A 22,330-nucleotide genomic window follows, 5' to 3' on the forward strand; every position below is an offset into this window, starting at 1 on the left:
TGGAATTTCGTTTTCTAATATTGAGATATAACTATATATTATGGCAAAAACTTCATTAGTGAATATGGAGTTTGCTCTTTGTGAGTTATGATATTGTATGCTTTTTATGTATTCTGAGAATACTTTTGAAAATTCTAAATCAAGGTCGTCTGTTTGAATTACATATTTGCGGTGATTCGGGTTTGGTGAGCTGAATTCTATGGTGTAGATTCCGTATTGTTGTGTCAAATTACATATATCTTTCAGATAGTGATCAATAATTTGTCTTTTGATCTTTACATCTGGGAACTCTGTTTTACATGGGCTGATTCCGGGTTCAAATAAATTTAGGAGTAAATTCTTGCAAAGTATATGCTGTCCTCTATCATTGGGTGCATCTACGAGGAAGGGGTAGATATCGTCATCATCTGGACTATCTTCACTTGGAGTGTGTGTTTGGCTCATTTTTTTGTTTAATGACTATTAATAGGTAATTATCAATATGTCTAATTGGTTGTTTCCAATTATATAAATGTACTGGTTTGTATTGCTTTTTTATTCTTCTTTTTCCTCTTTTTGATGAATTTGAAGTTGTTTCTGAGTCGGAAAAATATAATTGATCGTGAATGGGGCAATTTTTATCTATAGATTCTTTTAATTTATAAAGTTCGTCTAAATTGCTGGCTTCTGATTCTGAAAATGCGTTTCTATTTTTGGAAAATCTTTTTCGTGTTATTTGTCTTTGTTTGTTTATTATTTTCCTTTTTAGTGTTTGTCGTTTTGTTCTAATATATCCAACTGTTTGTGTATGAGGTGTGATTACAAGGTCGTATTTTTTGTTATCTATTTCACAGTTGTGTAAAACAATTGTTTGTTTATTTCCTAGATTTTTAAATGACATAAGGTTTAGGATGAGGGATGCAAAAAGTTGTTAGATGATTTCTATTTTCTTAAATTGTTAGTCCTTACGATTTTTTGGTTAGCTTAACCTGGGTCTATTTGTTCAGGGTTGGAGAGAAAAGTATATCAATTCCGAAGAATGATTTTTTACTTTCTCGTGGCTAGTATAAGCTAAGGTGTAATTTTACTTAATCTTACTTAGGGGTAATGATTGTGTTCAAGGGTTGGAGAATAGTAAATCGATCCACAAGGTTCAGGTATAATTAGAACGCGAGTAGTTCGTTAGATACTATTTTAAACTTACTAAGTCTAAGATTTATCCTGGGTCTTGATAAGAGGAGGGTTCAAGTGAAGGATGAATAACCGAAGTTCTTCACTGTTAAACCTAATTTGAATGATTAGTTTTGTTCAAAAATTTCTATTAGTCTTGGGTTTTTTGAAAGGGTTGGATAGTGAATCGACGTTTGAGGTCGTTAGACACTAGCTAAGTGGGTGGGGAGAACAAAATTGTTCTTTTTGATCCAAGGATAGGCCTTGATGATCAAGTTTTTTAAATTTAATTAAATAGAAAATTAATTAAGATCCAAGGATAAGCCTTGATGATCTGATTTTAAAATTAAGTGAATTTAAGTTTAAAATGGTTTAAATTTGCTTAAGAAAAAGATTTAGTTTTTTAATGATATTAGTGAGCTTATGATTGCTGTTATGTTTTAGGTGATGAAGCTGGGACAACTGATGATTTTATGATTACTAACAGTTTATTGTCATGCTACTAATTTTTGTTTTGATTTTCAATAAATATTTTCCAAACATGTTTTATATAATACTGCAGAATTTTAGGAAAACGATCTGAGATCTTTTTATCAATCGTTATTGTATATTAATAGTTTTGTTTAGCGCCTGAAATGATTATGAAGATTGACTTCAAGATTTTATGTTTGTAAATGAAAATCTAAATTCATTGCTAATAAAATTCTAAATATAAAAGTTTGTGTTGGCTTTTGCCGTACTATCATATAACTATTTGGTAAGTTTCTACTTCGTCGTATGTCGTCTCTGGTTCGAGGTTTTCTTGCAATTCCGGGTAGTTCTGTTATCGTTCGGAATATTGGCTCTGATCTATTGAGTCGTAGAGACATTTCGATTAAATTATCGTCGTGTAACATTTTAAAAAGGTTTTGTCTAAATTCTATACTATTTTTGGTTAATTCTAAGCTATTAAGGTCTTGTTCGAGACTTATGGTCGCACCAGATGAGTTAGGACCGATGTGGTTAACTCATAGAGTAATTTCGGATAGGGTACACCGTCTGCTCGTCACGCTATCTTATTTTCGGCCGGATAGATTCGTGCAACTTCTTAGTCTAATACCGATCCTAATCTTACTCTTATACTATCTAGTCTCAGTTTTTTAACTAGTCTCTGCTAGGCTCAATAGATCTAGGGTATACTGGTTTATTGCGGCTGCTGAAGTTCCTTTTGGAGAGGCAACTAAGTTCTAAGTTAAATTCAAATCTCTCTGGTGCTGAAATTACAAGTAATTTCAGCACTTACAAATAAGTGGGTTGTTAGTTAGATGGATCATGATTGGTTAATATTAAATACTTTACAGTGGTAAAATATCTAATTTATCCAATCATAAAATGTAGTTTAGATCAGGTTCCACATAAATGTTGATTTAAAACTGAGAATTGAACTACTAAAAAAAAGGTACGAAGGAAGGTCAGGTTTTTCAAGCGAGTGAAGTCAGGTTTTCAAAAAATTTCAAACGACTTGAATTCACAATTTTGAGATCAACTGAACAAATTTTGTCAAGTGAAAACAAACTTTTTTTGAGGACAATTTAACAAATGCTTTAACTGCGCAACATGGTTCTTTTATTTAACGAAATTTTTGAAGCAGTTGTTCTTCCATGAGCATTTTTTTTACTTGGAATCAAATATGCATCAAATTCGCATCAAATATTGCGTTTATAGAAGTAGTAAGAAAGGCTGCATTCAAATGTTAAGAATTGGTCCACATCTGGGGTAATTGTTAAACAATCAAGTTGTTTTTTTTTATATTCCAAAACGTTTATAATAAAGCCGCACTTAATTTTCATTTTTAATTTTTAATATATGGCTAGTAAAAATTTTCGTCTAGCTAACACAAGTCATCTCTAAATTTTGTTTTTCTTCAAAATGTCCAACTGTCAAAATTGTTTATTTTTCATTGAACTCCTCTTGCACTAGCCTCGAAGAGACTAACCGAGAAGTTATGCAGTTTTTTTTCTTTTTCCCCAAAACAATGCAATGCAGTTTTTTTATCTAACAAAAACGGATTGATCCTGAAACATATGAAACAGCCAAAAAAAAATTTCGTGAGTTACAACAAAAAAAAAGTTTTTTTTTTCGTTCGCTTTTTATGAAAATAGGAGGTTTGTCCAGTCTCTTCAACTTTTTTTCAAGCAAAGCATTTTTTTTTCTATTAAAGCTTATCATCGCAACAAAAGTTTTCCCTCATGTATCATTTTTTTGTTTTTTGTGCTCGTGGGCTGGAGAGAGAATACTTTTTGGGAAACAAATAGCTTCAGTGTTTTTATCAGAAAACAAATTTTAGATCCGGGAACAAAAACCCTCGCGCCAAAACACATTTCGAATCTGCAAAATTTTGCTTCGGTACTAGCAGTCTTGTATAGTTTCTTGATGATAAATTTGAAATTGAAGGTTTGAATTCATGTCTGGTTTGTTCTTTCTCGTTCAAAACTGCAGCAAAAGCTTATTTCACTTCTGTTGAGATTGCTACTTGGTAAAACGAATGAGATTCCCAAATAGGTTATCTATTCAATATTCAATTATAATCTACACGAATTATTTTTGACTGTTGCTGCAACATTGACCATGTCAAAATCACTTCAAAAAACAAAAACACAAAAAAATACCAACTCTTTTTTGAAAAATTTGAAAGCAATTTGAAAAATTTTAAGAAAAAATAAAATGGACAATTGTTTCAAACTCAGCTTGTCAATTCCGTGACCTTGAAATTTTTGGCCAGACGCTAAATTTTAAATGGTTTTTGGGACGAGGTTTCGGAGCTACATTTTGTTTATGCCTTCTTGTCCCTATTACTATTGTCTATAAATAATAACCTTGAATTAAAAGGGACAACATAGAAGAAAACACATGATGGGTTGAATGTTTGCAAAAGATTTATAGAATTGGCAAATGGTTTGGGAACTAATATGATTGATATTTGAGACAAAAGATGCATGCTTATTTTGATAAGGGAATTTTATGGTGTTTTGAGAGAGATCGGAAATTTGCATTGGTTTTGATCGGAAATTGATAAAAAAAATCGGAAAATGTTTTCAAGAAAACACTGAAGGTTTTAAAAGCATATTAGAGGAGAATCTTGGGGTATATTTTTAGCTTACGTTAGTTGAAATCAAGTTTATGGTTTGTGGCCTCCGCGCCTTCGGTGCATCTAAATAGTACCTACCAACAGTCATGTTTGTGCAGTTATTCTGAAAAAAGTTCAGAATTAGTTGATCGAATTACTCCTCAAGTTGGGTTTTCGCCATTGAAATTACGTATTGAATCTGCAATTTTATTATGGCGCAGACAGCAAGAAGAGGAAGTATCCGTTGAGGAGCATAGCATTCTGACCGAATAAATGTTTTGAGCCGTCAACGCTGTGGGAGCGTTGAATTCACGGTTTGTTTTGTGTTTAAAAACAAGGATTCAACCCACATCGTTTTGCTTTAGCAGGAGTCTTTCAACAACGCAGGATGCAGCGTTATTGGAGAAGTTTTTTTCGGGGGGGGGGAGGTAAATTTGCTCAGAGAAAGAACAGACTCCCATATCGAAGCCATACCTTTGCCTAGGAGAGCGGTGACAAGGCGGGTTACGTAAATCCTCCCTTGGACTTAATTCTTGATGGAGAATTGTTTTTCGAAATTCTAACTTCCTGTTCAATTTTTTCTTAATATCTTCGTTAGAGGATAATTTCGGGACTATGTAAACAACCCTCTGAAATTGTGGGGAAGATGAAAGGCATCTGTATTTAAACAGTTGGTCCACGGAGGTAGCCATGAACTTCGTCGACGATGCAGACCTTCAAGCATTAGTCAGGAACTGATGCCTTACTTGGGACTTAAAATGGTCTAAGCCCCTGCGAGAGAGGTGATAAATATCCATGGGCTAACGGAGCAAAGAGTGTCGAGCGGTGTTAAGAGGACCCTGGTTGACTGGTAGACTCGACTTATGAGACAGTTCAATGATTTGTTTAACAGGGTAGAGCGAGTCCGCAACAATAATGTGCAAGCCGAAATTTTGAAAAAAATTGATACCAGTGCAGCATGAGGAAGGACAAATTTTTTTTTGGATTCATGGCACATTGAAACACTGAGCGAGTTCTCAGAACATTTTTTTTATCTTGCCTAATGTGATCACGATCAAACAGGACGGAACGGTGAAACTAGCCCTCGAAATGCGGGAAATCAATAAACCTTAAAAAAACAGGTACACAAAAAAAAATCAGGTGCCAAAAATTGAGGAAGTTACGTACATCACCGGTCGAACATTTAACGAGAAAAATGTACTCCCAGTGTACTCACCTCTATTGACCTTGCATACGCATATAGATAATCTTGTAAACTGTCGCTAAAGAAAGGGGTGTCTTACAGGCACGCACCGGTTCAAAACCGGTTTCTATGGGCTAACAACTATGCCTGCCGAACTTCTGAGAGTCCTGGACTACATGACTTCCATGCACCCACATGTTCCTTGACGATATATAATTCTAGTCGTAGAAAACAGAAATTGAACTTATCGCGATGCAGGAAACATTCTGAAAATTAGACCAGAAAATTATTAGCATTGAAATGCGAGTTTGCTAGATCGAAGTGCAAGTGGATAAGTCGGAAAATCACGAAATCAAAGATAGCGGTAACTCTCCGAAAAACAGCACATGCTGATAAGCTGCAGGCCTAAAAACCGTCTCGCAAGTAATTCAATCCTGGGGTCGGTTCATAGTCTGCACAAACATCTGCCGTCACTGGCAGAATACTCAGCGACGCTGCAGTCGTTGCCTTGTGAGAAAAACAAGTTTGTATGATAACGAGAGTGTCAAACCGCGTTTGAACCACAAAAACATCCGGATTGTATAAAACGCAAGTCGCAACAGGATGAGGGCAGTAGTGAAGTCATTTGCTCCGGAAAATTACCGCCCGCATTTGTTGGCCTCCCGAGTTCTAAGCACGGCGGAACAGAAGTATTCGGCAAACAATTGAGAAAAATTAGCGGTCAAGTGGGGGGTGAGTTTGAGAACTATGTTTTTTAAAAATTGATGTTTTGTTTGGGTAAAAATGATTTTTTTAAAAGTTTTTTTTTTTAATTTTTCTCCTATGTAAACACTCATACGCCATGTTTGTTTTAAAGTTTTTTCTGAAATGCTTTAGTTTTTTAAATTTAGGTGCTGGAACTTGCGCTAATATAGGTGCCTGAACTTGGATATATGGAAGTATCTCTCCAATCAACTTTTTTATTTTTACCATACACCCAATGTTGAAGTTCTTCAACCACATTGAACCTTCTTTACAAGTATGTTGCCTTTATTGGTAACTTTTACGATCTACAATCCAAAGCAAAAAATTTTGAGACTTTAGTTACCTTTTTGAAATTCCTCTAGCTCCTTTCCCGTTGATTTTGGTAGAGCAATTGTTTCACATGAAATGTTCAACTATTCCTTCGCTGGCATATGATATAAAATTGGCGGATAATTTTAATATCTGTTCACGCTATATGCGGTAAACTGTTCCACATTAGCTTACGTCAACTTTTAAACATTGCCCTCAAGAATTAGCTTTGCCAGCACAAACGACGATTATTTTTTGTACACTCTTTGCAGATATCAAGGTACACCTACTACCGAAAATTAAAAAAAAATACGTGAAGGAAAACCCCTTGAAAAAGGGAAGTGGAAGACCTCGAAAATTAGCTGGTAATTTGCTGAAAAAAACTGCCTCATTAGCTTTAAGAAATCCGTATACATCTGCCCAGAAAATTGCGCTAAGACTTAACACCGAAGATGGCCTAAATGAACACAAAACCACGGTTTAGCGTACATTAAAGGAAGTAACATTTTGAAGAAAATCACTAGAAAAACCCTGGGAATAATCACCATCCATGAGGAAAAATGAATCGTTTTTGCAGAAAGTTGGAAAAATAATGGTTTCGAGGATGTGTGGATAACCAATGAAAGCACATTCCAAATGCATTGAAACAAACTGACAGTCTGGTATTCAAAAAATGGCAAAAAACCAACAATTTTAGCTCCCAAATTTCCAAAAAAAAGTGATGGTGTGGAGAGCATTTTCAGTCCGATTAGTCTATTTTAAAATAGTCGATGACCCAGGAAATATAAATGGGTCTAAATTTTGTCATATCCTGGGGGAATTTATTCCGTACGCTGACGCACTTTTTCCAGAGGGCTAGATCTTGCAGCAAGACGGTGCTCGCCCACACACGTCAATTTTTACAAAAAATGGATAGAGGTTAATCATGTCCAATTTTGCAATGGCCGCCAAACTCAGCTGATCTATCGCCCAATGAAAATGTTTGGCTCATTCTCAAAAATGCTGTGGAAACGAAATCACCAACAAATGTCAAAGAGTTGAGGAGGAGATATATAATCGTATGCCAAGATGAAGTAACTGCGCAAATGAGGTTAAATTTAATGAAGTCAACTCCAATCAGACTCATAAATGTTAATTGTTACCATGGAAAGCAAATCCCTTCCGAGTCAAACGGGGTTGTAGCCATTTTTTGCCTATTCTGCGTTCTATTAGATGGTTCTCTATGATTTGCCATTTATGAGAAAATTTAAGTTTTTCCAATCTTAATTTTTTGCAACGAACTATAGTTTAGAGCAAGTATACAATTTTTTTGCAATTTTCATGTTTGAAAAAAAAACATTTTTACCAACGTGATTTTGGTCGACCTGTCAAATCTCGATTTCACTCAATAGAATGGTAAGACCCTATTTTGTCGAAAACTTTTGCGTCGCAAGTGAGTCTTGAAAATGAAATCAAAACTGACGTGAATGTGTTTTGGGCTCTTTCAGAAAACCTTTAGGGCTGACGGATCGAAGACGGGTAATGAAATATAGTAATAAAGAGGACCGCCTTGGGGAGTTATCACCACTCACTCTTGATGATGATGATGATTATAATGATATGATTCAGAGGGTTACTTCAGTCACCAACTGGTCTTCATATTGTCATTTTTGAAACTTTTATCCAGTTTCAGTCTACAACCCAGAATCATTCATTACGAGAACAAACTGTGCACTTTGTGAATTGCAAGCGGACTCCGCAACAAAGACTTTCCCTTTGTATTTTTTTTGTTCTTTAGTTTTCTTTGATCGTTCCAAAATTTCATCAACAAAATGTCAACAACATTAAAGACTTGTGTCAGAAATCCAGGAACGGTTACATGGCAAGACTTCCCATACCTTAAGATCCCAAAGGAGAAGATCCACGTCAATTAGGTACCGTTTCATAAAATACCTTGATCTAAAATTGCCAACGACATAAGGTACTGTAAAAAAATAACAAAGAACCTGAGAATTGAAAATAAAGCGGTTAATCGATCAAAGCAAAAAAACGTCGGTTAAAAACAAACAAACGGCAAAACTTCAGCTGCACAAATTTCGAACATAAATGACCTTGCTAAACACTTGGCCTTCGAATCGAAACTCAAATTTTAAAACAGCTTAAACTGCAAATGAAATTGAAAAAGGTTTCGAATCATTCAAAACCAACTTTGACAAAAATGGCCTGATTTTCCAGACAACTCAAGTCGGTACAAAGTTGAAATAATATTTTTGCTAAATACTAAAGCTTTGAAATCATTTCCATTAGGAATCACTTGAGCCTTGCCATTTTAATTGGCGAAAAATATCAAATCGCAATGTTGATGATTTTTTTTAATTCAGCGTCCCGTGAATAAGGGCAATTGCTCTGAAATCAAATGGCTAGAGACAGCATTTTTGAATGAAATCAAAAAAATAAGCAAAATCTAATATGTTTATTGGGAAAGTGAACGGTTACAAGACCCTATGTTGGAGTCTGTATATGAGCTTGTTATCTAATAAACTTTTTTATTCAGGGCATGGTACATTTTCCGGGATAAGTTGATAGTACCGCTGGATACATTCGAAATATTGAACTTTTGACTGTAGGAACCTTGGTAAATTTTTGCAAGAAATGTAAATTTTGCAGGATGGCTGCCTTGAAACAAAGCGGTTACACCTAGATGCCAACCTTCAACTGCATTTGTTGTTCGGACTAGACCACACCCAGCATTTTGGTAATGGATCTATAGAAAAATTGGAAACAGTGTTTTTCGGCTAATCAAATCCCCTTTAAATTATGTTTTTTAGAAATAAGCCGTGAGCTCGTCTAAATTTTGGAGATCGTTCTGTGAAATATCCAGTTTGGTTGCCACACTGCATATTACCTCAAATAATAGGTCGAGCCCGATTTCCATTTTTGACTCCGGCACCGATAAGTGATTTAAGTTCGCTTAGGAACTTGTTATAGGTTGATAAGCGCGTATGGCTGAGCAGAGCGTTGACGGAAGTTGGATAAAACCCGTATCTTGTTTTCTGCTATCAAAAAGACAAAAAAAGCTTAAAAAGATCCGATATTTTGAAATGACGGTCATATGTAGCAAAAGTGGGCAGGGATGTCGTTTGCTTACTTCTGTTCAATGTTTGCTGTATCGCCGACCGGGAGGGCAAAGACAGTTGGGTTGCTTTGTCTTCCTGCACCAATTGCAAACTAGCTGCGATGATCTGGCTGTTTACTGGATTTAGTTGATTCCCAACTGTCTCCTTCATTTGCTAGTTGCCGAGCTTCTGAGCGTTCTGCATTGAGCTCGTGACTATGCTCGTTGCTGTTTGAGAATATATCGCTCCCAGATTTGATTAAAGTTTTTGGGCAATTATATGATCTCCAACTGCTGCAGGTCAATGTGTTGTTGTCTTCGTATCGCGTTTCTTTTGAAATTCATGGCTGTCAAGAACAATCAGTATTAACCAAGAAACAGAATTTTCCAAGAAACAGAATTCTTTTTTGACTATTCAATGATTTAAAGAGCAAGATAATGAATGCAGAGTGCATACAATTTCAATTGACTTGTTGTAATTCAATACCATATTAACACGAAATTAAACACACGCTGGCCTAATGCTAATCGCAAAAATTAGTCAAGTTTAATTTAGTTATCTTGAATTTGCGTTGCTCATTAATAGCCCAAACGTAATTAAGATATCGTTACTCTAGTTTTTTTTCTGCTCAATCTTTGATCATGACTTTTGTTCATAATTCATGGGATTTTGTAATTGGCGTGGGATCTTATGTTATGGGCAATTTTTGTACAAGGGACTTTTTGGTATGGTATCTTTTGTCATGGGAGCTTTTGGTATGGTATCTTTTGCTCTGACGCCCCAGGAACATACAGACTCAAAATTGTGCGCCTAACCAGTGCACAGTTTGGCCTCGTAATGTCCCACAGTTCAATTCTCAATGTTTCCACTGTTCAGTCCTCATTATTTCCACTGTTCAGCCCTCATTGTTTCCTATGCAGCCCTCAACAGGGCTAAGTTAAAATTTCGAGTTCTCTCAATCATTACTTTCAACCGGCTCAAATTAAATCCGAGTAAAAGCGTTGTAAATCTCCTTTCTCCCTCTCGTCAGCTTTTCGTGAGTTAAAAAAAAAATTTTTTTTCAATTGAATGCCAAATCTCGTACATCCGCAGAGTTTAGATGTTTCCCATCCCTCGAACAGTTGTCTTTTTCGATACTTCCTATGATCAAATAATGGCACATTTGCAATTTGGCACATTATTGGCACCTATTTCAATTGTATTTTCTGGAATAAACTGGTCAAGCAATATTGACAAACAAAATACAAAACAAGGTTTTTTTATTTTCTCTTTATATTTGAAAGAAGTGCTTTTAAATAAGTGTGGTTGGAATCAGAAGTGTTCGCGTAATTACATTATGAATTATTAAGCTGATAGAGCTATAACTCACAAAGAATATTTTGCACTCGAATATAACCTCATAAAAGCTCCATAGAGCTCCATAAAAGCGCCTCTTTTTCTTTAAACTCGTATAGTCTTAGATTAATTCTCTTAAATAAGAAATCATGAATGTGAGGCTATTTTTTGATATAAAACATTGGTATTTCTTTTTACCTTAAATATAATACTTGGGGCAATTACTTGATTCGTTCCAGAGAATTTCGACAAAAAATCTACTTAATAAAGACAATCAGAATCTCGACAAAAAATCACGGTGGTAGCATTGCATACCATAAGCGGAGAATAATGTTAGTTATTTAAGAAGCCTCCCAGTTACTTCTGGTTAAGCGACGGGGGACAGTCATTTGACATATTTGAACCAGTCACCTAATCCGGCCAACTAACAAAACAAACAGCGACTTGCTGTCTCGATTCAGCTTGACTTTTTTTGTAGATAAGTTTATTGAGTTTCCTTATTGGTATAACTGCAAAAATTGTTTTTTTTTTTCAAATAAATCAGTTTTTATATTCAATTAAGTTTGATTTCAGCAATAGTGGTAACGTTTACCTTGCTATATTATATTGATTAAAGGTCCTAATGGTTTGTGGTCGTATAAAAAGTCTGCTAAGCGTCATTTTGAGCATAGGCTCGAAAAGTTATGACTATCTGGACAAGTTTTAGTAACTAGAGTCAGCTAGTAATATCAGTGATGGTTCTTGAATAAGCTGAAGCAGCACGATAGTTGGTGTTTTTGCTGCTCAACCGCAAGAAAAATCACATATTTTATTTTCGAGATGCTCTCGAGTTAATCAAGCGCTCCGGTGACGGGACACAAGGCGCCGAACAGCCGGCGAATTTCGAAGACAAGTCTTTTCTCATATTGATTCACCAACAAAGCCGACCACATTATGGTCACAGCAATAGTTCAAACGAACTCAAAGCCTTCATTAAAACAACTCAGCCATCATTCTTCATCTAATATTCGCAATGTAAATGTAACCTTTGGTTATATAATGAGATTTATTCTTCATAATTTGAGCAATTTTGGCAGCAAATCTCATAAAAATTACAAAAACGTATTGATAAGTCTTTAAACTGAACATGAAAATTACATGAGAGCTGTAATAATAAATATATTACTAATACTTATCTAACTACTAGAAAACGTTTTGCGAAGTTTTTTTGATTTTAAAATTATCCTTCGAGTCAAAAATGATGTCAATTAACAATTTAATTAAGGCCAAACAGGTGAACGCAAATGCAATTAATGTGTGGAAACCGCTTCAACCAATCGACAAGTGACTACAATATACTTTTCAAAGACATAATTACGGCAATTATTAGTCAATCATTTAATAACTTATCGGTTAGAACAATAAATAAAGAACCGATACTAAAACATTAATATTAGCGCCGTGAATGATCAAAATAAATGATTGGCCCTCAAAACAGTTTGTAAGCTGTCTCAAAAAAATAACAATCAGAAGATTTAGATCTCTTCAAGAAAATTATACTTTCTTGGTCATTTTGTCAGTATTCTAGCTTTCCGAAGTTATATAAAAAGAGAATGGATAGTGAGATAATGCTCGCAATGTCAAAATATTGAGTAAGTTAACCTTTCAAAATGTCAAAATATTGAGAAGTTTTTTTACTCGAATTGAGCTTTGTCCGAAGTTTTATTAAGTCACTTTCAGCTTTCAGAATCACAGAGCTAAATTATGCCCGGTTGGTAAGAGGTGAGCTGGTAGTCCCCCTTTTGCATGGTACCAATCGGGGTTTTGATTATTCGGGTTTGCGTGCATGATGTTCGGTCGGATTCCGAGGTGATGTTGCATCGCGACGACACCCTGTTGCGTCATGTCTAGTCCCGGAGGCATCTCGACTTTGATATGAGGAGCCCCTCCTGCTTCCATTGTCGCACGAGAGTTCGCTATCATTTCCACGATGTTTGCTCCGTCTAGGTAACCCATTGAGTGAGGAGACACGTGATGACCTGTGGCTTGATGATGTTGGTTTGGGTTCTGGTGGGATCCGTGATTCGGTCCCATGTGAGGCATAGTCATGTTCCAAGGTGACTGAGGCTGACCCGGAGGAGCTACAGATGTCTGGTGACTCATAGGTTGTCCAGTGAGAACTAGGTTTGGCATTGTGACATTTGGCGCGATCTGGTTGGCCCCCGAGTGAGCTATGGTGGCGTCGATGACGTCATTTGCAGTAGTGTTGTGGTCGATCGGGTGTTCGTCCGTCTCGTTTAAGTCGTCTCCCTCCTCCTCATCTTTCGCATCGGGCGAGAGAGCGTCGAAATTCATATCAATTCTGGCGTTCGGGTTTCCCTTCATGAGTTTCTTCATTTTGGATCGCTTGTTTTGGAACCAAATTTTGACCTGAACGAAAAATTAATATTACTAGCTATCAATTACACTAAGAAGTACTTTGAAGAGCCAGCAGCATAAAAAATTACCAATATATAACTATGAAATTATCATTCACATAAAAGAACCTTTTTATTCATCAAAATCGAGGCATGTTATAATGCGCATAATCAAATCAAATACGCTCTTTAAAGAAACCACAAAAACCAAATTCGTCTCAAAATTGGAGGCGGAAAAATTGTTGTTTATTTTCCTGCAATACTTGAGCTTATGTCTTTCCTTTTTTTAAATTAACGTAGGCCGATTCAACTGCTATCATCCAGCCACAGCGGGGAATTTAAAATTCATAAAACACCTTTTGAAATATTTCCCTTTCCTTGAATTTCATCCCCCGGATTCCGTTCCAGAGGAGCCAAATTGTCTCATTCCTGGATTCCAAACAATAGTTAAGGGAGATGGACTAAAAAGTAGCGTGGTTGCTTGGAAAGAGTGGCGTGTACTTTATGACTTGTTCAGTTGTATTTCAAATTTTTAATCTCCCAATTTTTCCCCAAAGTTATTGTTAGAGTACGATGCTGCGCTAATTGCCTGCCTATTTTGGCGCAACAGGGTAATTAAAATACCTGGGCTAAGAGTGATCCCACTTTTTGAGAGGAGACGAGAGGATTAAATACTGTGAAGGAATTTCAAAGTCTTATTTTCAAACTGATATTTTTACTGTTTTTTTTATACATTTACATTCTAATTTTAATTGTTGAAATGTAATTTAAAACCACGAGTATGGAAAGCAGAAAAACCTGTGCTAACTTTAGACCTTCAGGTTTTCAAATTTCTTACCAAAAAAATGGAAGCCAAAAAAAACAGATTAGGGTTCCATTGGAATGTTTGAATACGATATAAATTTCAGCACACTTATTTAAAGAGCCCGGACGTGATTATTGGTGAGTGACTTATGCAAGATAACCTGCCACAGTTTGAGGTCGTAGTGACATGAGAAAATAGCACGAGAAATTTAAGACCTAAAATTTTTCGGGATCTACTTAACAATCTCCCCCCCCCCCCCCCCCCTATGGTACCTACTTAAGAATCTCCACCCCTATAAATAAATACAGTGAAATAGCACTGAGCTTTCTATTGAGAATTCTAATTTTGCTGCATTCTGATTGGTCGAAAAATCGACCAATTTGATCTAGTTAACAATCTCTCCCACCCCCCCCCCCCTTTCTTGAAAGGGGTGGAGATTGTTAAGTAGATCCATTTTTCGAAACAGCATAATTTCATTTCATGTGCTGGCGCCTTACAACTTCTCACAAAAACTACGGGATAACAATCAATTGCGGAAAATAACTTGAGACAAAAACCTCTATTTTTTTAAAAAAAGATTTGAGCAGATTTGAGCATGATACATACAGGTCTTACTCCTTGCCTTTGTCATTTAATATTGGGGGAGATTGTTCACTTGGTCTATCAAGTTCATTAGTTTCGCTGAGATTGTTCACATGGGCCAATATGAGTTCATCAGTTTTGAATTGAGCTTCAAGACCAAAGACAAATTAAAAAAAACAGCTGTTAAGGCGAAAACGGTTTTTGATTGGATATCGTCATTTGTCGTCTTATTTACCTAGCACCCCATTATTTGAACCTTTCCAGGCAAAGAAAATTGTGGTTTTATTTCAGATTAACAGAGGAAGGAAATGAACTTAAAACTAAAAGGGTCGTCATCGCTCTACCTACTTTTGTTTACTTAGTGCACACAACAAGATGTTAAAGAGCCTCTCTATACTGAAAAGGTTCAAACAAATACGCGCGTGGTCGGCAGGCGGTTTAATATAATCAGTTAAGTTTCCTGTTTTAGATGAAATATTAAGAAGCTAAACAAGAGAAAGATTTCATGCCAGATTATTATGATGACAGGTTTTAGGTTCGTTAGCCTCAAATCCAGGCCAACTGGCAAACAGTCCCAGGTACTTGGCATTTTGACTGTTTTACGACATTTTCGAACTGATCAACCAATTTGGACTGAATTGGAACTGAATAATGTTATTCGGGCGTTAACCTTTTAACCGACAAAAAAAAGTTCAAATGTTCGTTCTGGAAAATTATCAAGATGAATCGAAAGTAAAAAAAATATCAGTTGAAGAGGTGACAAAGCACAAAGCAGCTCGAAAATGCCTGAAAGTCCAAATCAAAAAAATTGCTCCTTAATTATGTGAGACATAAAGTGCATTTATAGTCCCTCTTATCTTAGTAGTTTGAGTTTCGCAATATTTTGATTAACAAGAATAAGCTTGTGGGTCGGTCGTTATTCAAAAACTATTTGAGTTCAACAGTCGGTCTCGTAAGTACTATGATGCAATTAATTTTTTCGCAAGTATGAGAGATAGGTCCCCCAATTTTTGCACTAAATCATAGTTGTGCTCAAAATTTGTGAAGCCTGGTCTAGTTTATATCCTGTTGATAGATGACTCACCTGGGTTTGGGTGAGTCCTAAGGCTGCGGCCAATTCCGCTCTCTCCGGAAGGGCCAGGTACTGAGTTCTCTGGAAGCGACGCGTGAGCTGCTGGATCTGTATTGTGGAGTATATTGTTCTCGGCTTCCTCATCTTCTTGCCCCCCTTGGTAAGCGCCGCCTCCACTCCTCCCCCTCCCACACCACCCGTCATGCCCACTCCTAGTCCCCCCAACACATGGGCTGCTTGATGTTGCTGCTGGCTCTTCGGAGAGTCTCCCAGCTCCAAATCTTTCTCACCTAAAACGGGAAATGCTCTAGATCTTTGTCGATGCTCAGTTAGAATGCGTCGATTGCTTGCTTGCCAGTAAAATTGTGCTTACTTTGTCTTGCTTCTATAATTATATATTACAAGGATCATATTAACATCCCCCCAACGGCTTTGGGCGGGAGGATGTTAACTTGGTCCTCTTACAGATACAACTGCACAGAGACAATCTCGAGCAGAAGAAACTTGTGGCAATTTCAGCAGAGAGTAAAGTAAAAAGTACAGACTTATTTTTGAAATATTAAGCTTGGCCTTTTTCTCATGTGCCCCTGTGTGAAAAAGGATCTGGATAGATTCTGGACCCTGTCGAATGCCCTTTTCTTGATAACCAGTGGTACAAATCATGATTAAATGTATGCGTGTAATGTGTATCAGTTGTCAACGATTGAGTCCATGTCATCATATGAGCAAAGAAACCCTGTCATGTTTCTCAAGCTTTCATTTGCACATAAAAATCAAGGATTAGGCATTGAAAAGATGATTGATTGAATCAATGCATGAACATAAAATGGACTATTACCATTGCAATAAAACAGATTGCTTTCGATCTTAAGTGTCATTGATTTTGTAGGCTGTTCATTTAGTTTTTATACACACCTGGAAGAACTTGATCGCCTCTTGGACTGTGATCCAACATATGATTCGGCGGCGGGGGTGACCCGTATGTCAATGTGGCTCCTCGTCCCAGACCATTCTGGTTGGCGAAAGCTCCAGCAGCGCCTGAGTAGGGATTCGGACCCTGAGGACTCCCAGATTGCTGTGGGTACATCTGGGACGCCAGGTACCCTGGAAAACCAGCTGCGGCTGCTGCTTGTGCATGTGATCTGTAGTGATGCTGCAGGAACGACGGGTCCTGGTTTGCTACGGCCATAGCGTAGTTCATCATTGGATTCGGATGGGCATGATGAAACGGGTTCTGCGGGTTATGAGGGTTCCCCGGATGTCCAGAAGCTGCCGCCATTTGCATGTAGGGATTGAAACCCCCCGACGACTGATGGGGGCTCGGGTGATGTTGAATCGTGGATGTCTGATGTTGGGAAAGTCCCCCCAAATTGTAGGGAAAGCCGGCGGAGCCGTGTTGGGGGAAGTCTGGGTGGTTGTAGGGGAATCCCGGGGGAGGTTTTCCGACCAGTAATTCATTGGACGAGTCATGACGAAGGTGAGATTCACGACTCGAGGGCGACAGCTGAGCGTGATTTTGATTTATAATATTCTGCATAACTGGTTGATTATTAATAGTTTAACCAGTTAATAGCCCGGATAATGAGTTTTACTCTCAAAACTGTAATTTAGCCGATTTGTCGATTTATGTTCAAGTTGGTAATTGTACTGAAAATTAAGTTGCTTGTTTTGATTAGAAAAAAGAAAATTATTCGAGAAGAACAATGATAAATGTTGAAAATTAGCAATTTATGCTGTTTTAAACTGTATAGTGCCTTTTAAATGGTCGTATATAACCAAGACACGTAAAATATTTATTTATGATCTCAACTACGACAATTGATAGTTTTAGAGCGGCCTTTACTGAGCCAAAAAATACAAGTTATGCTCAAGTAATTGAAAAATAGATTTGAACATAATCATCTGATTTCTTTTGTGAGCAATATTGATGCACTTGTTTTACGGGATTTTACTTGTTTAAAACAAAGAGATTTTATTGGCTGACAGATTTTGACGTTGCGGCACTCAAGTTACGGGTGAATTTCGGTCTGTCTAATTTTGATAAACAATTGACCAAACTATTTTTAGGTTAGTTTTCAAATTGACTGGTAATTTTTATCTTATTTTCAAAATAATATAAAAACCTAGGGGGATAATTAGAATAATTAGTGCAAGCAATTAAAATGATACCAAAATAGAAGTTAATATTAAAAACAGTTTGTTGTAATTATCCTTATATTAACTTTTTTTAGAGCTTGGACTAATAATTTAACTCATCAATTTTGTCTTCAATTTATCAGGTAAGAAAACTTATCAACAGAGAAAATGCGCGAGGAAGAAAGGAACCAATTATAGCTTTACTGCATGTCTCGGGTCTAAGTTAATTAATTGCACAAATCAGTTAGATAAAGATGTTTTTTTTTCTATGATATCCAAAAAAAACTGTCGGATCTCTTTAACTAGTCCCCCTCCCTTTTCCAAAAGGGGGAGATTCGTTACTAGGTAAGTAATTCACAAGCTTATCCATTGAATTATTTCATTATAGGGGTGGCGATTTGTTACGATTTACCAAGGGGGATTGTTAAACTAGTTAAATAGTGGTTTAAGTTAATTATTAACGTAATCAAGTAATCAAAAACGTTGTGATATTGCTATATAAAAAAAATACAATATCTAGAAACACTGAAAAACCCGAAGAAACAATCGAAACTCACTATTAGAAAATTTGTTTGTTTTCTTCTACGAATGACTCGTTAAAAATCAATTAAATAGCTGTTCAATGGCTGAGTCAGCACAACGCTTCGCCCCTATAAAAAGCTAACATAACAGTCAGTGGCGTGCACAGAAATTTTTCGGGTTATAAAGACCCTGTTTTGCCAAAAAATTTCAGCGTCGCAGATAAATTTTTGAAAATTAGGCAAAAAAATGACGGTTTGAGTTGAGCCTTTTTAAAAAATATTTGACCAAAAGTTGCGCTTTTCCGGCGCGCGCTCCCCCTCAAATTTAGTTATATTAGCGCCAAAGGCGCCTTTAGAACATTTTTGACGTTGGTCAGCCAAAAATGGATCTCGTAAAATTATACCAAAGGGGGACCCTTTGGAAAAATTTGGCAAACAAAATCATAACGGATGTTCAACGGATTCCTCATTGGCAATCCTCATTCGTTTCAAGTTATAAGTCAAATATGCATATTTAAATTTTTAATATCTATTTTTGTATGTTTTAGAAGCCACCATGGGTTGTTGTATTTTCATATGATGGTTTGTATCTTTATAACTTGTAACATGAATACCCAGAGTGCTCCCGCAGTGAATCGGTGCTGTTTCAGTAACATTTCAGTAAAAATCCAGTCCTGTTTCAGTCTATGTACAGAGCCACACTGTAACTCTGATCAGAGATAAAATCAAATATAAATATGGCCGTTCTATAACACTCAAAGGTCAGATCATAGCAAAGTTTGTGAGATCTTTTCAACTTTCACTCCGTAATCTTACCTATTTCTCCGGGGCAGTTTCGTTACTAGCCCGCACCGAAGCTCCATGAATAATAATCGATTATAATGGAAAAATGTTGTCTAAAATGTTGTCATTACGATCCCTTATAGTTGGAAGTTTTATGTAGAGGTTACGTGGTCATTAAAATCGCTAGTTGTCGATGAAAAATCAATTATAGTGTATTTTTTTCTCTATTTTAATCGATTGTTTTGCCAAGAAAATCATTTATGTTACATTTTACTTTGCTAATAATAAAAGCTATTCAATTTTAAGCACTAATTTTGTATGGAAGAAATAAAACAAGTTTAATTATGTGAGTTTACAATTTTTTCCTAGAAACTTGCATATATTAAACACCATAAATATCATTTAAAAGTTTCAAAGGTATCTTCCATTAGAGACATCTTCTTCCAATGAAGACTTCTCCCAGTCAACACTTCTTCTCGTCATTTCTCCTCAGCGGGCATCGGGTAAGAGAACCAGTGACCTCAGCGAGCATCGGGTAATAGAGCCAGTCACATCAGTGGGCGTCGGGTAAGAGAGCCAGTGACTTCAGAGGGCATCGAGTAGAAAAGCCAGTGAGAGGCACTTCGAGTTTAAGCGCGTGAATCATAAAAACAATCAAGAAAAAAAAATTTCAGCAAACTAAGTAGTAAAAATACAACCAACCAAAAAATTGCAGAGGAGAGTGTTAAAATTGTGTTTACCTTGAAACAATCTAAAATTAGGTCAACAAGCCGATAAAAAAGGCCGATATAATTTAAGCCGATTATATTTTTCCAGGGAAAACAAAAGACGTGAAACTATGAAGTCAAGGTAAAATTACAAACTGCAAGAGTAAATCAAACAATGAAAAAAAAAATAAAGAAAAATGCGCGCAGCAAAAAAAAACGATTCCAAGAATGTGGCAACTAAGCCCACAAAACATAAGCAAATAAATAGAAAGCCGACAATTTTTTTGAAACAGAATACTTCCGTTTGAAAAGAAAAGCAGGTCCTGGTAAGATTCGAAACCAGTACCCAAACCAGAAGAGTTATAGAAACAAACATGTTTAGGTGAAGATATGTTTGCATTAGCCTTGCATTAGCCCGATTGCATTAGCCATGCTTATCGATAGGGTAAGAAAACGTCTGTGACAGGGAAAAGTTTAGTTCCCAATAAGAACGCTCCTGCTCTTGCACGTGTAATAATCTCAAATAATCAATTTACAGTAAAACTTCTTAGGCTGAAAAGTTCAGCAAATTTGGAGATAGTTATTTGAAGGATTCCGAGAAATCAGGATTACTCATGAGTGTTTGTTTTTTTCAGATATCTGTTCTGTTACTTCAAAAACCCACTATTTTTCCGGTCTAGACACGATAATACCAATTTTAACAAATTTTGGGATATGTAATTCGACTTACTGCTCACAATGTCAATACAGATTGATACTTCAATTTTAACTAATCAATGATAAAGTGAATATTCATATTTCGATTTCCAAATCTGTTGAGTACCACAGAAGTCAAAGTTATTCTTATACGTCAACTCGCAGCTTCAGCTGGACTTTTTTTGATCGTCCCAAAAAATATCAGATAACAAGAGAAAAAAACGTTAATTAAAAAAAAAAATTTTTTTTGAGATATTGCATAACAGCTTGTAAAATGAATGAGCTTCAAACGTCAAATTAAAAGCAAAAAAAAACCAAAAAAAAATTGCCGGTTGCTGTGTAACAAAAAAAAACTGACTTTTTTCAAAAAAAAATAAAATAAAAAAAAAGATTTCGGTTCTTTTCTGCACATTAGTCTCGTTTTTAGCGCGGGGTGCGATTTCGAGAACAATATAAACGCGTAGAAACTTAATAAATAAGACGCAGTAGCCACCGTTTGTCTTCTATAAAGGGCCACAAAAATTTCAGAGAAAATTTTAAAACTTTAACTTTTTTCGAATTTTTTTGCACAATATTTTTAACTTTTCGAAAGAAGTTCATTGCCAATGAAGCACAAAAATTTAGATCAAAATTAATTATTTTCTAGTAATTTTTTAACTTTTTTTAGCCTAGAAGTTTAATTTAAAAATAAGTTTTCATTAAAGATTGATCCCGCGATCGCTTCATTTGCTGAAAATGGAAATTGAATTTTTTAAACCAGTTTTTTTTTTAATCCAGACATTGTTATATGTCGTTTGAATCACGACTGAACGTGCTTTTATTTGATCGATTGTTCAACGCACGGCGATGGTTATTTGTAATGTCTGATTTTGCGGGGGAAAACAAAAAAGTATGAAAAAAAGAAACAAGAATGTTGCGACCTGTGGCTCAAATAAAACAACAAATAATTTTTTCAAAATAGTTTTTTTTTCGGCGTGGTGTGATGAGAAAAAAAACTAAAAAAAGTTATAAAAATAAGAGATTAGGCAATTAAAATTTTTGAAAAAAAATGACTAGAAAAACAAACAAAAAAATTAAGAAACAAAAACTTTCAAAAAGTTTGCTGTTTTTTTTTTTGCAATTTTTACGAGCTTTGTAGTTTTCTGATTTCAAAAAGGCGCTAAAATACCCAAAAACAATTAACTTTACTCCTGTAAAACTAAGTTTTGCGTTATGAATCAAGCTATTCTAAGCTTTTAACCCATTAAAATAAGTTACTGTAAGCCTGCTCGCCCGAATTCAAAAACAAAAACAAAAATTTCAAACCGGTTTTTCTCAACACTGGGAAGAAGTTTTATAAAAGTATTCAAACCTGTTCAAACTGAATTTTCCAATGAATTTGAACATGATAGATCACCTAACTCTCTCCGATGATTAAGTTTGGTAGCTGATGATGCGTGAAAAAAAATGAAAAAACCAAAAGGCACCGCCCCTCCCCCCGAATAATACAAAGTTCCTTTCCGTTTTTCAAATTGTTGGCACAAAAACAACCTAAAATCAGCCAAATACGAAGTTACTCCTGATTTTCAAGGTTTGGAACAACAAGGATCCAAAAATATTTAACTAGCTTGCTCAGGTTTACAGACAAGAAGAGTCAGTAAGCAAAGTTTTTAAGCGAAGAAAAATGCTAGTCATGATCTCAATATTTTTTCACTCGCAAAAACAATTGATT

The 22,330-nt window shown here is 35.9% G+C and overlaps 2 protein-coding genes across 2 annotated transcripts in view; one reads left to right on the top strand and one right to left on the bottom strand.

Annotated features, from left to right (window-relative positions):
* LOC134844522 (uncharacterized) overlaps positions 1–22,330 on the top strand; it is a 638,515-nt gene that overhangs the window by 198,222 nt on the left and 417,963 nt on the right. The window lies entirely within an intron of this gene.
* Positions 12,165–17,809, bottom strand: LOC134844090 (brain-specific homeobox protein-like). Its single transcript, XM_063860566.1, has 3 exons — positions 16,692–17,809; positions 15,789–16,066; positions 12,165–13,330 (listed from the first exon to the last, which is right to left on the bottom strand). The coding sequence occupies exons 1-3, from the start codon at positions 17,311–17,313 to the stop codon at positions 12,650–12,652; spliced, it is 1,581 nt and encodes a 526-aa protein (XP_063716636.1). The 5' UTR covers positions 17,314–17,809; the 3' UTR covers positions 12,165–12,649.

Source organism: Symsagittifera roscoffensis, chromosome 4, assembly GCF_963678635.1.
Source record: "Symsagittifera roscoffensis chromosome 4, txSymRosc1.1, whole genome shotgun sequence".
Classification (NCBI taxonomy): Eukaryota; Metazoa; Xenacoelomorpha; order Acoela; family Convolutidae; genus Symsagittifera; species Symsagittifera roscoffensis.